Source organism: Cydia strobilella, chromosome 3, assembly GCF_947568885.1.
Source record: "Cydia strobilella chromosome 3, ilCydStro3.1, whole genome shotgun sequence".
Lineage (NCBI taxonomy): Eukaryota > Metazoa > Arthropoda > Insecta > Lepidoptera > Tortricidae > Cydia > Cydia strobilella.
Genome location: NC_086043.1, coordinates 17,245,146 through 17,262,349, shown reverse-complemented (window position 1 = coordinate 17,262,349; position 17,204 = coordinate 17,245,146). Strand labels below are relative to the sequence as shown.

At 44.5% G+C, this 17,204-nt stretch overlaps 1 protein-coding gene across 1 annotated transcript; it reads right to left on the bottom strand.

The window, feature by feature from the left end:
- Window positions 1–2,536: 2,536 nt before the first annotated feature.
- Window positions 2,537–17,197, bottom strand: LOC134755966 (lipid scramblase CLPTM1L). The gene is made up of 8 exons (XM_063692679.1): window positions 16,841–17,197; window positions 16,243–16,432; window positions 15,513–15,649; window positions 14,571–14,853; window positions 13,335–13,523; window positions 11,344–11,543; window positions 5,038–5,289; window positions 2,537–4,804 (listed from the first exon to the last, which is right to left on the bottom strand). Exons 1-8 carry the CDS (start codon window positions 17,107–17,109, stop codon window positions 4,711–4,713), a joined length of 1,614 nt encoding a protein of 537 aa, XP_063548749.1. The 5' UTR covers window positions 17,110–17,197; the 3' UTR covers window positions 2,537–4,710.
- Between the last annotated feature and the right edge of the window lie 7 nt (window positions 17,198–17,204).

Genomic DNA, 17,204 nt, shown 5'->3' with positions numbered 1-17,204 from the left:
TAAATTCATAAAGTACATTAATCTATTTATTACTCCTAAGTTGGGTAGGAACAGTCAACTAATGAGACACTAGGCCACCGTAGGACCATGTCAAAGTCACCTTCCTTTCTGTTAATTTGTAGGTGTTCCATTAGTTCACTTTACCCGGGTTCAGTCACCCTGCAATACACAGTAACATTTATTAGAAAACATTGTCTTATAATTCTTATAAATTACTTTTCAATATAAAAGAAGATGGCTTTTCAAACCGCTCTGGCCGTGGTACTACTGCCTTTTTGTCCTATCAATCGGACCACATGAACAGTTTTTTTCGCTTAGTCCGATTTATCGGACTACCAGGAATTGTAATTCCACTTCGTCCTACCGATCGGACCAAATGAACTAATTTGGTCACAGGGACTAGTCTATATCATTCATTACATTTTTTTTTCTTATTTTAATGTAATGTAAATCAATATCGTACAATAAAATGTGTCGGTTTTGGTCACAGTTCACCTAACACACTCTTCCTCGCTTCGCTCATCGTCGCACCTATATAGGTTCTATGAGTCTATGCTGTATGCGGGTCGCGTTCGCGTTACTCATGTCTAGAACGCGTGATCCGATTAGTGAGACGGGGTCTAAGAAAACGTCAGTTTCAATAGTCCGATTAGTTAAACGGACCAAGGGGGAAAAAAGTTCATAATGGTCCGTTTGGTAGGACAAAGGCAGTAGGACCGCGTGGCCAGAGGGTTTCAAACTCGGCACCTATAAAACTCGACAATCAGTCCTCATTCAAGGTGTTTTGGCACCTAAACGATATTCAAAGAAAATGAGACATTCTCTTCTGAGTCAGTTAAATATTTTTGAGCGTGGACACAATAAGAGTATAATCAATTTGAGTCTTACAAAAACTTAGCCCATATATATATTATATATAGGTATAACCTTTACATTTGTAAAATATATAATATGACATTGACGCCACTAAATAGCATCATTAAGATTAGTGTACCTTTATTGCGTCAGGAATCGAACCTTTCTAAACATTACAACATCTATACCTATATGTATAGCATTAGATTCTCTTTATAAGAATTTTTTGGTTGTATTTTTCGAACACATTTGAGGACTACCTACAGCGCATACCTGTACAGTCAACATTAAGTAGATAGTGACGGCCAGTGGCCAAATATGTGGCTTTCCATCACAGAAGAGTCCTTATGCTTCAAGTGCAATAAGGACGTTACTATCTGAAATTCCAATAGAAATTCTGATAAAAAGGTCCTTATTACAGATAAAGCATAAGGACCCTTCTCTAATGGAAAGCCACATATATCGGTACACGCCCCATATCTATGGTAACAAAGGTGTGTTACGATATATTATATTGGGCCACTTTGGCCTTCACTATTTATTTGATGCTAACTGTACTTCCAAAATATATATAATATGCGGAGTTATCAAAGTACATATAATATAAAATATATTAACAAGAATCTTACATAAAAGTAACATTTAAGCGCGCGGTTGTTATATGCGATAAACGCAGCGGTGAACGCATGCGTCAACGGAAAGTAGAAAAAATGGCAATGCGCTTGACAATGAAAAATGGCATTGCGTTTAACGCTGCGTTTATCGCATAAAACAACCGCGCGCTTTAACCTGCACAATACCTGTATAAATAAATAAAATAAACAAGTTTACTCTCAGAATAAATAACTTATTCGATTGCGTTTAATTTCATTTCAATTTAGAAAAATCTGATATAATCAAGATGATGAAGTTAACTATTTTTTGATTTATCCAGAATAAGCACTTTAATTTTTACAAGACGCACAAGTAAAAGTAACTATTACCATAGACTAGAGAAATAAGTAAGCATAGAGTGCTCACTCCATACATGAGTTTTGTAACCAAAACGACTATTATTTTCGTGGTCGACATGTAGCGTCAAGTAGCGGAATTATCAGTACTGCTACTCGACAATAGATGTCGCGACGAACGGAAAGTCTAATATTTTAACCGGATTAACCGGAACTCAATTTTCAACTACTTCTGCTTGTAATATTAGTTGTAAATTGTTGTGCAATACACTTTTCGTCAGTCGCGACACACGTGACATCTTGTGTCGAGTAGCAGTACTGATAATTCCGCTACTTGGCGCTATGTCGACTACGAAAATAATAGTCGTTTTGGTAACAAAACTGATGTATGGATTAAGCACTCCATCCTTACTTATTTCTATTTGCTATTACTTAGTTTCTAGTATTCCCTTCAATCAAAGATACATACGGATACAGTCTTAAGGAAAAAACGTGCCTCGAAAATCAAGAAAATTTGACTCTCGATCAGAGGGCGCTACTAGCTTTGGCCTACTGTCGTATAGATGGCGTTGACGGTTTCGTTTGTTATTTAACGCATATCAGTGAAAGAACATGGGTCAAAATCATAAAAATAATTAATGCAAATAAAAAAAATCATTTATCCATATTTAAATACATTTTATCGTATTTTTATAAATCTTCATTTTTAGTTTTAAAGTGTGTCGACAGACATAAATCTTCATTTTTAGTTTTAAAGTGTGTCGACAGATGGCAGTGAATTTACTGTGGTTACAAAATTTACTATGACAGTACTGCTCTAGTATAAGTTACTCTATGTTATAGCTTATAGCGGCAACGGAAATACGTCATCTGTGAAAATTTCAACTGTCTAGCTATCACGGTTCATGAGATACAGCCAGGTGACGGACGGACAAACAGACGGACGGACAGCGGAGTCTTAGTAATAGGGTCCCGTTTTTACCCTTTGGGTACGGAACCCTAAAACGGGACCCTATTACTAAGACTCCTCTGTCCGTCTGTCTGTCACCAGCCTGTATCTCATGTACCGTGATAGCTAAACAGTTGAAATTTTTACAGATGATGTATTTCTGTTGCTGCTATAACAACAAATACTAAAAAGTCCGAAACCATCGGTGGGCGAGTTCGACTCGCACTTGTCCGGTTTTCTATGCGTTTATAGTGTTAATTAAGTTATATCGTTGCGCTGTTTACTATAAATATACATTAGGCATTTCAATAAATTATTTTTACCATTTTACTTCCTAATTTTCTTATACCACTCAGGCGCTAGTTCAAATTATTACTCAAAAATATTTCTAAATACTAGAAGTTTATTCTACAGTTCTGTTTACAGGAGTTTAGCGAGTGATCAAGTATAATATATGAGTTAATCATATTAAAGAAATAGTAATGGCGCAAATCTTTTTCGTTCACAGTTCATTGGAGAAATAAAGCTAATTTAAGCATAACTTAAATTAATAATTTCATTTTTCAAATCATTTTTAGTTTTGCACAAAATTAAAAAAGTTTACATTGTCTCTGACACCATAAAATATAGTCAGCAACTAAAGTAGCAACACAAAGTGCTCCAAATATATACGTAACTAGATTGTCAAAAGAACCTTCTTATTCATAAAACTTAACAAGCCTCTATTAGTTTAAAGTAGTTTGTTAAGTCCCCGGCAAGCTCGGCCGAATTTCACCTCTCCATACAAACGGAGTTTCTATTCGTTCTCATTTTAAAACTGCGTGTTGGATTGTACATAGGGTATAACTAGGTCTGAAACTAGTTTATATAGCTCCAGTTCATAAAACAACCGAAATAGAGCAAAAACAAGTTTTGTATGAAAAACTTAAATACGCTGTATTTTTTTAACTATAATATCTGAAGCTACATAAACTAATTACAGACATAGATATACCTTATCCGTTGTAAGTACAAAGTTTTAGAGCAAACTACCTACTAGTTTTAAAATGAGAGCGTAACTACGTTTGTATGGAGAACCGAGCTTGCCGGGAACCCTTGTCTCTCTCTAACAAACACAAATGTCAAAGTGACAGACAAGGACAAACTATAGCTATTTGAGGTTTGCACAACGTTTATGAATAAAATCATACGACTTGTGCTATTCATTTTGAGCATGTTATATGGGCCAAAATTATTTTCGTGTCTTGTTTCTGACCTCTCTGTCACGCTTGTATTGGCGTCTCTTATCAAATAAAATTATAGAAAAGTTGAGTGCTATTACATGTCTCGGTAGCTATAGATTATATTTTACTTGCGAAAAATTAAAAACTAAATTTCATCTCATACAAAAAGCTACACTCCGTCACATTTTTTGGCGCCAAAAAACAAGACAACGAAAAGGATTTTGACCCATATTGCGTACCAACTTTGGCTGCTGACTGAACACGTACCGCAAATATGCCAAATAAATAACAATACCTAAACAGTACGTTTCGCTTACTCATATAACCAAGCAGTCGTCTCAAATATTATAGGAATAACCAAATACTGTCCGCGCGCCAATTCCGTGCATTCGGACGTCGAGGAAGTGGGAGGGTGTGCGCCGCGCCCGTACGTACAAAATGACACCACTCTGTCATGACGCCCAACATTCCTAACATTCCTCAGCCGTGCACGGAATTCGCGCGCGGACAGTAGGTAACTAGCTTTTCTACAAAATGACATATTAAGTCCGTGAGATGTTAACAAAGCCTATTTGGAGTATTTTGGCCATCGACGGCGTTCTTATATTAAAGAAAGACACTGTAACCACAAATTAGATTAGTACAGTGAATAAAGAGCGCAGTGGTCAAAATGATTTCTCCAAATTCAAAAAGTTTTTTTTAACATCTCACGGTCTATTTGGACTAATAAACCTTATTCGGCTTTTTCTTTCAGCGGCTGCAAATCTTCCGGGTTCTCATCCATACTGACGGCGGAGTCTGTTCGCGACTTGTCCACCGGGTATAACCTAAAAATACAGAATGTAACGTGAAATTGAACCCTTATATGCATGATTTTTTTCTTTTTGCCCGAAATAAATATATGTGTCACGTAATAGGGAATATTACGCGAAACTCTGCGTAGGAGGCGCCACTATCACAATCTGAGGGTTTATCGCGCTGTTTCGCGGTTCGCTGTGTCAGGGTAGGGCCGCAACGGAGCTTAGGTAGAGTATATAGAGTAATATTTCAAACTACTTACCATCGTTGGTACAAGTAGACAAGGAACACCAAATCATCTCTAAAGCAAGCCACTCGATGCGCGGTCGGCATGGTAATAATGAAAGCAAACACATCGTCAATGAACGTGTTGAACGCCTTGTACATGAAGGCGCGCCACGGTAGCGCGGCCACGGAGCGTAGTCGGTAGTTGACGAACAGTTGGGGCAGCATGAACAGGAAGCCGAACGCGTACACGCCGTTCACGACGCTGTGGAGCGCCCAGGAGTACCAACTGAAAAAAGACCATATGCTTGTGAGAATTTACCTAGAAATTGGTACAGCAAATAAAATTAAAGAACAAAAATAAAATTTAAAAATTGCTCCTCAAGTTTAACATTACCGATAACTTTACTTTTTGAGAGGTTTTTTTTGTGGAAACAGGCATTAGTTACACCGGTACCAAAAGGTGAAGTTAGCTCGGACATAGAGAAGTATCGCCCTATATCGAAATTGTGTCAGTTTGGCAAAATTTTAGAGAAGATTGTAAGTGATCAGCTTTCTACTGCTATGCGGCGTCATATCATTTCTAACCAACATGGTTTTCTCAGCGGTCGTAGTGTCGAATCTAATCTTCTATCATATACAGAAGCCATATTAACTGCATTAGATAACAACTGTCAAGTGGACGCTGTGTATACCGATTTTGCCAAGGCTTTCGACAAGGTCTGTCATGAGCGCTTACTTCTGAAGCTGTGGCATTTTACGCGGGGATCTTTACCGTTGGATAAAATCTTATGTAGAAAATCGCTCGCAGGCTGTAGCTGTGAGAGGGCATATTTCTCATTACAGGTCTATCAGTTCTGGTGTACCGCAGGGTTCCCATTTGGGGCCCTTACTATTTGTCCTGTACCTTAATGATATTACTGAATGTATCAAGAACTCAAACATGCTCTTATACGCCGACGACACTAAAATTTTTAGAATCATACGAAATCCAGACGATTGTAAGTTACTGCAAAATGATCTACATAATTTCCAGACTTTTTGTAACGCAAATAATCTATTCTTAAATCCAGCAAAATGTTTTGTTATTAGCTTTAGTAGAAAAAGGACAACTATTAACTTCAAGTATGATCTTTGCGATAAAGAGTTAACCCGTGTGAACCAGATCCGTGACCTCGGCGTAATCATGGACTCAAAGCTTACCTTTGTGCCCCACATTGACAATATCTTAAAAAAATCTTTTAAACAGTTGGGATTCATATTGCGCGTAGGTAATGATTTCAGGAGACCTTCGACGTATAAGATATTATTTAATAGCTATGTCCGTAGTCGATTGGAATTTGCTAGCGCAGTGTGGAACCCGCTATATAAAATTCATAGCGATAGAATAGAGAAAGTGCAAAAAAAGTTTGTAAAAGCAATTGATTACCGCACTGGTAATAAATACATAGATTACACTACCGCTATAAAAAGACATAATATTTCTCCCTTGAGCTTGCGTCGCGAACGCACTGATGTTATTATTCTGTATAAGGTCATTAACAACATTATCGACGCCCCTGAGTTATTAAAATCTATTTCCTTTAGAGTACCCCGTCGTTGTGAGCGAGCATGTAGAAAGAAGAACCTCTTTTATATTCCCCGTAGTCGAACTTCATACGCGAGAAACGGTTTCATTAGAAGAGCTTGCAGGATGTATGATAATAAATTTCAAAATTTAGATATTTTCAATAACAAGTTTTGTACCTTCAAACGCCTGACCTTGAAGTGTATTAATAGGCTTTAACAGGCTTTAATTAGAAAATTAACTTTAATTGCACTTTTGTTTTGTTTACAATTTATCCATTTTAGTTTTATCCATTTTTGTTTTATTTTTCCATTCTTGTTTTATTTTTGTTAAAATGAAAGAGTATTATTGTAACATTGTTTTGACAACTTGGAATTTATATTTCTAGTTTAATTTAGTATTTATATAAGTCACATGGTTTTCATACTATTTTTTAGGAAACTGTAGGTCTATAAGTCTATTACCCTACATTGTAACAAGTTATTAATATAAGAGACTGTTTGTTTCTAAATAAATTAAATAAAATAAAAATAAAATTAAAATTTATTTACAGCACAGGCGGTACCGCAGCACACGCGAGGTTATACTGACCTCTTGTGGGGCTCGTAGAGCAGTGAGTAGACCGCGCCGGCGAGACACAGCGGGTACAGCAGCATGGACAGGTATCTCATGGCCTCGGCGTCGGCGGCGGCGGTGCTGCGCTCGGCCGCGTCCGGCACGTCGCGCTCACGCGAGGTCATACTGACCTCTTGTGGGGCTCGTAGAGCAGTGAGTAGACCGCGCCGGCGAGACACAGCGGGTACAGCAGCATGGACAGGTATCTCATGGCCTCGGCGTCGGCGGCGGCGGTGCTGCGCTCGGCCGCGTCCGCCACGTCGCGCTCACGCGAGGTCATACTGACCTCTTGTGGGGCTCGTAGAGCAGTGAGTAGACCGCGCCGGCGAGACACAGCGGGTACAGCAGCATGGACAGGTATCTCATGGCCTCGGCGTCGGCGGCGGCGGTGCTGCGCTCGGCCGCGTCCGGCACGTCGCGCTCACGCGAGGTCATACTGACCTCTTGTGGGGCTCGTAGAGCAGTGAGTAGACCGCGCCGGCGAGACACAGCGGGTACAGCAGCATGGACAGGTATCTCATGGCCTCGGCGTCGGCGGCGGCGGTGCTGCGCTCGGCCGCGTCCGCCACGTCGCGCTCACGCGAGGTCATACTGACCTCTTGTGGGGCTCGTAGAGCAGTGAGTAGACCGCGCCGGCGAGACACAGCGGGTACAGCAGCATGGACAGGTATCTCATGGCCTCGGCGTCGGCGGCGGCGGTGCTGCGCTCGGCCGCGTCCGCCACGTCGCGCTCACGCGAGGTCATACTGACCTCTTGTGGGGCTCGTAGAGCAGTGAGTAGACCGCGCCGGCGAGACACAGCGGGTACAGCAGCATGGACAGGTATCTCATGGCCTCGGCGTCGGCGGCGGCGGTGCTGCGCTCGGCCGCGTCCGCCACGTCGCGCTCACGCGAGGTCATACTGACCTCTTGTGGGGCTCGTAGAGCAGTGAATAGACCGCGCCGGCGAGACACAGCGGGTACAGCAGCATGGACAGGTATCTCATGGCCTCGGCGTCGGCGGCGGCGGTGCTGCGCTCGGCCGCGTCCGCCACGTCGCGCTCACGCGAGGTCATACTGACCTCTTGTGGGGCTCGTAGAGCAGTGAGTAGACCGCGCCGGCGAGACACAGCGGGTACAGCAGCATGGACAGGTATCTCATGGCCTCGGCGTCGGCGGCGGCGGTGCTGCGCTCGGCCGCGTCCGCCACGTCGCGCTCACGCGAGGTCATACTGACCTCTTGTGGGGCTCGTAGAGCAGTGAGTAGACCGCGCCGGCGAGACACAGCGGGTACAGCAGCATGGACAGGTATCTCATGGCCTCGGCGTCGGCGGCGGCGGTGCTGCGCTCGGCCGCGTCCGGCACGTCGCGCTCACGCGAGGTCATACTGACCTCTTGTGGGGCTCGTAGAGCAGTGAGTAGACCGCGCCGGCGAGACACAGCGGGTACAGCAGCATGGACAGGTATCTCATGGCCTCGGCGTCGGCGGCGGCGGTGCTGCGCTCGGCCGCGTCCGCCACGTCGCGCTCACGCGAGGTCATACTGACCTCTTGTGGGGCTCGTAGAGCAGTGAGTAGACCGCGCCGGCGAGACACAGCGGGTACAGCAGCATGCACAGGTATCTCATGGCCTCGGCGTCGGCGGCGGCGGTGCTGCGCTCGGCCGCGTCCGCCACGTCGCGCTCACGCGAGGTCATACTGACCTCTTGTGGGGCTCGTAGAGCAGTGAGTAGACCGCGCCGGCGAGACACAGCGGGTACAGCAGCATGGACAGGTATCTCATGGCCTCGGCGTCGGCGGCGGCGGTGCTGCGCTCGGCCGCGTCCGCCACGTCGCGCTCACGCGAGGTCATACTGACCTCTTGTGGGGCTCGTAGAGCAGTGAGTAGACCACGCCGGCGAGACACAGCGGGTACAGCAGCATGGACAGGTATCTCATGGCCTCGGCGTCGGCGGCGGCGGTGCTGCGCTCGGCCGCGTCCGGCACGTCGCGCTCACGCGAGGTCATACTGACCTCTTGTGGGGCTCGTAGAGCAGTGAGTAGACCGCGCCGGCGAGACACAGCGGGTACAGCAGCATGGACAGGTATCTCATGGCCTCGGCGTCGGCGGCGGCGGTGCTGCGCTCGGCCGCGTCCGGCACGTCGCGCTCACGCGAGGTCATACTGACCTCTTGTGGGGCTCGTAGAGCAGTGAGTAGACCGCGCCGGCGAGACACAGCGGGTACAGCAGCATGGACAGGTATCTCATGGCCTCGGCGTCGGCGGCGGCGGTGCTGCGCTCGGCCGCGTCCGCCACGTCGCGCTCACGCGAGGTCATACTGACCTCTTGTGGGGCTCGTAGAGCAGTGAGTAGACCGCGCCGGCGAGACACAGCGGGTACAGCAGCATGGACAGGTATCTCATGGCCTCGGCGTCGGCGGCGGCGGTGCTGCGCTCGGCCGCGTCCGCCACGTCGCGCTCACGCGAGGTCATACTGACCTCTTGTGGGGCTCGTAGAGCAGTGAGTAGACCACGCCGGCGAGACACAGCGGGTACAGCAGCATGGACAGGTATCTCATGGCCTCGGCGTCGGCGGCGGCGGTGCTGCGCTCGGCCGCGTCCGCCACGTCGCGCTCACGCGAGGTCATACTGACCTCTTGTGGGGCTCGTAGAGCAGTGAGTAGACCACGCCGGCGAGACACAGCGGGTACAGCAGCATGGACAGGTATCTCATGGCCTCGGCGTCGGCGGCGGCGGTGCTGCGCTCGGCCGCGTCCGCCACGTCGCGCTCACGCGAGGTCATACTGACCTCTTGTGGGGCTCGTAGAGCAGTGAGTAGACCGCGCCGGCGAGACACAGCGGGTACAGCAGCATGGACAGGTATCTCATGGCCTCGGCGTCGGCGGCGGCGGTGCTGCGCTCGGCCGCGTCCGGCACGTCGCGCTCACGCGAGGTCATACTGACCTCTTGTGGGGCTCGTAGAGCAGTGAGTAGACCGCGCCGGCGAGACACAGCGGGTACAGCAGCATGGACAGGTATCTCATGGCCTCGGCGTCGGCGGCGGCGGTGCTGCGCTCGGCCGCGTCCGGCACGTCGCGCTCACGCGAGGTCATACTGACCTCTTGTGGGGCTCGTAGAGCAGTGAGTAGACCGCGCCGGCGAGACACAGCGGGTACAGCAGCATGGACAGGTATCTCATGGCCTCGGCGTCGGCGGCGGCGGTGCTGCGCTCGGCCGCGTCCGCCACGTCGCGCTCACGCGAGGTCATACTGACCTCTTGTGGGGCTCGTAGAGCAGTGAGTAGACCGCGCCGGCGAGACACAGCGGGTACAGCAGCATGGACAGGTATCTCATGGCCTCGGCGTCGGCGGCGGCGGTGCTGCGCTCGGCCGCGTCCGGCACGTCGCGCTCACGCGAGGTCATACTGACCTCTTGTGGGGCTCGTAGAGCAGTGAGTAGACCGCGCCGGCGAGACACAGCGGGTACAGCAGCATGGACAGGTATCTCATGGCCTCGGCGTCGGCGGCGGCGGTGCTGCGCTCGGCCGCGTCCGCCACGTCGCGCTCACGCGAGGTCATACTGACCTCTTGTGGGGCTCGTAGAGCAGTGAGTAGACCGCGCCGGCGAGACACAGCGGGTACAGCAGCATGGACAGGTATCTCATGGCCTCGGCGTCGGCGGCGGCGGTGCTGCGCTCGGCCGCGTCCGCCACGTCGCGCTCACGCGAGGTCATACTGACCTCTTGTGGGGCTCGTAGAGCAGTGAGTAGACCGCGCCGGCGAGACACAGCGGGTACAGCAGCATGGACAGGTATCTCATGGCCTCGGCGTCGGCGGCGGCGGTGCTGCGCTCGGCCGCGTCCGGCACGTCGCGCTCACGCGAGGTCATACTGACCTCTTGTGGGGCTCGTAGAGCAGTGAGTAGACCGCGCCGGCGAGACACAGCGGGTACAGCAGCATGGACAGGTATCTCATGGCCTCGGCGTCGGCGGCGGCGGTGCTGCGCTCGGCCGCGTCCGCCACGTCGCGCTCACGCGAGGTCATACTGACCTCTTGTGGGGCTCGTAGAGCAGTGAGTAGACCGCGCCGGCGAGACACAGCGGGTACAGCAGCATGGACAGGTATCTCATGGCCTCGGCGTCGGCGGCGGCGGTGCTGCGCTCGGCCGCGTCCGCCACGTCGCGCTCACGCGAGGTCATACTGACCTCTTGTGGGGCTCGTAGAGCAGTGAGTAGACCGCGCCGGCGAGACACAGCGGGTACAGCAGCATGGACAGGTATCTCATGGCCTCGGCGTCGGCGGCGGCGGTGCTGCGCTCGGCCGCGTCCGCCACGTCGCGCCATATGCGGGGCCGCCAGCCCGACCAGGAGACGCGCACGTGAAGGATCTTCGTCACCTTCCATAGCTAGAAATACAAGGATGCTTATTAATGTCATTGCACGGTGACCTTTAATTTCAACAAAAAACGAATACACGGAACATTCCAACTGTATTGTCTACCTATAATGGTTGAGTTAGAGCCGGGTTAGAGAGAGGGTTGAACAGCGCAAGCTTAGCACAAGGTTCTGATTGTTCCCCTTCCCTTCGAGTAGGTACTTACGGATACTTAAAAAGATATCTAAACATACATAGAGGTCACTAGATACGTTTTGCAATAGATAAAGATGAAACAAAGAGGTGGCCTATCACATATAATTTTACTACTTTTAAGTAATAAACCCATAATATTATATTTTTCACTTCTCATGCTCGTAAAGTTAGACTTTAAGTCTGCGTAGACGACGTTGACGTTGTTTATTGTGTTCTAGAGCATAAAATAAAATCATCTATTACGACCCTCATTGACTTAGCAATAAAGTCCAAAGTCTGCCATACAAACTGACAGCCCTGCCGGCGCGCCCCCGACCGGCGCGCTCCTGACCGGCGTGCCGTGCCCCGCGCCCCCGACACGACCGAATACAATTTTCTTTAGTCTTGAGTAAATACGGTAAAATAACCTACAATATTGGATATTTTTGTAAATTTTACTCACAATCGAAGTAAATAGCAGAATCTCAGGCATAAATGTCCATTTTATCCTCGACTATATTGCCTCAGATATCAGATAGAAATGGATTGCTTTATGCCCTTGTTGTACAATCTACTATTTATTAGTGAAGACCATGCACGCGTTAGCAGGGAAGGCTAGGTAATAGAAAGGTAACAGGAAAAATAAAAAGTTTATAGGGTCAAATATGTTTGTAATCTTGCTTGGTGTAGGGAAAATGGGAACTTTGTTTATCGAAAATTTACCTTCCTACAGTCAGTGGCATAGGAAGCTAAGCGGACAAGTTGCCTAAATTCATTTTAACGCAACTTTATCGTTAGGATAATGAGAGCGCCCTTTTAGACACCTCAATTTCCGCTTAGCTAGTTCTGCTGCTTGATGCATATTTCTATGTTATTACAACGTCTGTACTAGATTCAGCTCAGCTGCACATGTAGAGCAGTGCCAGAGTAGATTTATACAGAGTAATCTATTATAGAACAAATTTACAAAATTCTAGCGTAAAAAGAAACACGAATGATACGGCTACAAAGGCTCCGCTGACCTGGATTTGTGATTGCTCGTAGGAAGCAGGTGCGTTCTTACGTGACGTGTCAATTCCTAAACTGCCTGAGATAGTTTACTGCCATTGTTTCTATACAGAGGCAGCGATGACTGATGCGTGACGTGTCGTGTATGACACGTCGGTCTGAGAGAACGGTTTTCATGGTGAGTAGCGATGTAGGTCATTCCATGTAAGTAGGTTGTTTTCTACGTGAGGTTTAAACAAAACAAAACATTGAAGTAACCCTTTGCGTATTATGTAAATACTTCGCCGTTTTATCTTTTCGTACATTAATGGACTTAAATTTTTTGAGCCATTTTGGTTTTCAGCTACTTTGGTTGTACTATAATTATTTAGGTACACCATGAAATACCCAATACAAAGAAAACCCTAAAAGGCTTAACAGTTTGTTTAATTAATTTTAGTTTAGTTAATTTAATTTTTTATCAAGCAGCAAGGTGTACTTCTACTTCTTCCAGAAGGTAGAAAATGATGAGCTGTGAGAACAGCTAGGTGGATCAAACTCAACACTCACTCGTCCAGCAGATATAAGATGACCAGCTGTGAGAATGCACCACAACACAGCAAGCTTCAAGTAGTCTCACCTCAATGACCGCGCTGACGCCGGCCGGCACCAGCACCAGCAGCGACGTGTGTTCGTCCAGCAGATAGAAGAAGATGACCAGCTGCGAGAACGCGCGCCATAGCACGGTGCGAGTTGAGAGTCCTCCCAGGGAGCGCTTGCTTCTCCAGAATGACACATCGTTCTTGAATGACAGAAAGTCGAACAGCAACTGCGGGGAGACACAGTTGGTTAATTATAGAAAGTTGTTATCTTCCATTGGAATAGCAAAGATAACCAGTGTAAGATACATATAGTTACTAGTGGTAAAAGGTGGGAAAAAAATTCCCAGTTACCACTGGTAACAACTTGGTGGTAACTAGTGGGAATAACCCAAAAGAAAAGTGGCTAAAATTTTAGGAGGCGTATGTCCAACACGAGGTGAAAAGTAAGTATATCAAGGTGATAAAGTTGTATAATTTATGTAGTTTTTTGACTATGCATAATTAAACCATGAGTAATGAAGTGACGTCAATTAAAATTATTTGATCAACTGATCCATATTACTCCAGTATATTTTAACCATATCAAAAATAAACTGATGATGAAGACCAGAAGTCTTTCGGAACTCAATATTAATACAATATAATTTTGCAATAAATACCTCTTTATTTATTTATATAGCTTTTTGTTCTGCACATGTTTGTTGATTTTTGGACAGTAAGTTAGTTTTTAGGGTTCCGTACCCATAGGGTAAAAACGGGACCCTATTACTAAGACTCCGCTGTCCGTCTGTCTGTCACCAGGCTGTATCTCATGTACCGTGATAGCTAGACAGTTGAAATTTTCACAGATGATGTATTTATGTTGCCGCTATAACAACAAATACTAAAAAGTACGGAACCCCTGGGTGCGCGAGTCCGATTCGCACTTGGCCGGTTTTTAATATTTATATAAAGTCTCTTGCGTCGGCAAAGGCCACCTATTGGCATATTATTTAGGGACATTAAGTGGCATCTGAATAACATAAGATAATAACAATGTTACAAACTTAATAACAAAACTTATGTGAGACAGAGACATATTAAATATATTAATAACGAGTTACTCACGTATTTTAAGTCGAAAAACGCTCGACATGTTTCACTCCGTAGCTCCGTACCGAGGAGTGTCATCAGGAGCATGTCGAGCGTTTTTCGACTTAAAATACGTGAGTGACCCGTTATTAATATATTGAATAATATTACAAACAATAATACTAATGTAACAATGTACTTACATGACAACTAGCAATCAAAAGTGTTGCAGACAGCAGGTACAGATTGGTATCAGCAAAGATCCCCTTAACATCATCAACATCTTTGTCACTAAATCCTAGGTTATGTAGTTGTTCCAGAGCCAAGCGAACATGTAGGGCCAAACGTAAGGAGCCATATGAGGACGGTGACACGGTGACAGTTACGTTCACTTCAGAACTGGTGCTGTTTAACGGCTGAAGGTTTGATAGTCGAGATTTCAGAACATTGTGCTGAATAATCGGCAAGAACTTACGGTGGCGTAACCTGAAAGAAATGTGATATTAACAGTTGATGATATTTCACATATGGTTTACTCTAAAAGTAATTGTATAAAATAACTTTACCTTGTTGATAATTTTTGATATAATTTATATTTCTGGTGATTTTTAAGCACAGTCATGGTATATATATATACAGGGTGTCTTTAGCCATTGGACAAAGCCGAAATGTACATATGCATTAGGGTATTTAGAATCAGAATACCAAGTATTGTAACAACTTTTTTTTGTTTCCACGGCTGAAGGAACACCTCAGAGGCAAGAAATTTTCGGACAACAGTGAGGTCATGGCTGCTGCTGTTCCTCATTTTCATATTTGGAGAGTCGATACAAATATATAATTTTTTTTAATGGAATTCGCGGTCTGGAGAAAAGATGGAATAAGTGTGTAGGCTTGCTTGGAGATTATGTTGAGAAATAAATTTAGTTTTTGGCCACTTGAGTTGTTTTACATATCATTACTTTTCGTACACATAGAAAACACCCGTAACCCAGAAGGAAATATTCGTGACAAACAGACAAATAGATGCCATGACTAGAATTCAAACTCCAGTTTCATTTGCAGGGCAGGTCGGGACACTACCGATTAGGTTAGAAGTCTGTTACCTAGATGTTACTAAATACCTTACTTAGTTAACCACTTACCTTATGTAAGAGTACAATTCCCCTGGTATTTTGTTAACAGGAAGATTTAAATTGTCTGTTAACACAGACACAGGAACTATGGTGTTTATATGAGCTATGGGCTTTACATTTTGAACCTTTGGTTTTTTCTCTTCAGTCTGAAAATTGAAATATAATCAGTGTTTTCACAAAAGCGAATATCTAAAAATATTTTTAAAATGTATACAAACACACTGTAACTTGTTCCAGCAAAACTACAACATATTGTACCTCACAGGCTAAACTTCCAAGTCACATAGTTTTACATAGGTACTTTAAGCTTTAAAGATTTGAAACAGGCAATAGAGAAATAAGTAAAAAATTAATCAAAGCCCCTCTTGTAAGTAGTAGTCAGGTGTTAAGATAGACATTCCATAATTGAAATTTGTAATATAATGCAAATTGTAATAAAATCCGTGGTCTCTGCCTACCCCTCCGGGAAATAGGCGTGATTATATGTATGTATGTATGTAATAAAATAAGCAATATTAGTTATAAATATCAATATATTTACTATATACAATAATTATATATTGTATATAGTAAACGAATTGTAGAAGTGAATAAATTTTGTCAACTATACAAAATATACACATTTACATTCAAGAGTGGAATTACTTTTTTACTTATCCTGAAGAGCTTCTAAGAATGATTCAAATTTATCAAGTTCGCTAATCAAGCCTTCTAAGAAAGCTGTATACTTGTCTCTTACATTTTTATTTAACAAATTAAATGTGGCAGCCTGTGGCTCAATAAATGTGATCAGTGGCAAGGTATGCAATGTTTCTGTTCTATGGATGTCATCAAACTGCTTGTACAACCGGTCTTCATCAAGGAGAACCGCATGCATGAACAATGTGCCATTATTGCGAGTTTTGCGAGGAATTTTCAGTGTGACATCACTGTAAAACAAACAATGATTTGTTAGTTAATAGAGGGCAGTTATTACTACAATAAAATTTTCATTAAAATTTTGTATAAAAAAATTCTGAAAGTTGAGTCATTTCTAAACTAGACCATAAAGTACAATTACAAAATATTACAATTAAAACATTACATTAAATTACAATAAATCATTAAACCACATTGATCATTATAATATTACTACAATTACTACATTACTTAACATAACAAAAAAAAATTAAAAAAAAACAAAGCAGTCAGCAGCAGTCAGTCAAATGTATGTAGAATTGTTTCGTAATCCGTAAATATTTATTTACATAATTGTGTAGTTATAAATAATAAGGTTTCTCATGGGTTTATCTAATCTAAAGTTAAAAACAAACGAATAACGATGTTTAGACACTCACATAGAAGCCGGATTCCGATAGTCGAAATTCACCGAAGTATGCACCTTTGTCACCGCTTCTGAGGCAGGATCACCGTCGTGCGGATTTTCTCTAACAGAGGTATAAAGAACTAAATGCTGGACTGGATCTGAAGCTAAATAGGAACTAAAACATCGTTCGCCACGACTACATTCGGGCGGGATGAATATTTCGGCTAGAGTCCATATCGTATTAATAACATATCCAGCAAATATTAAAGTTAATATCAAACTAACTGAGATGTATTTCATCACGAAATAATTTATAAAACTATTACTATACAATTGAATTTAATTTAGCTGCCTCTCGTTTTCTGTATGGATTTGTCAAGTTAAATTGAAAAAAT

Excerpts from the sequence above, each read along its gene's own strand:
- LOC134755966 (XM_063692679.1), bottom strand. The coding sequence starts at position 17,109 with ATGAAATACATCTCAGTTAGTTTGATATTAACTTTAATATTTGCTGGA. Across the intron at positions 14,854-15,512 it reads GAATTGTACTCTTACATAAG|GTTACGCCACCGTAAGTTCT; the intron begins GTAAGTGGTTAA and ends CATTTCTTTCAG. Across the intron at positions 11,544-13,334 it reads GCGTCAGCGCGGTCATTGAG|CTATGGAAGGTGACGAAGAT; the intron begins GTGAGACTACTT and ends TTGTATTTCTAG.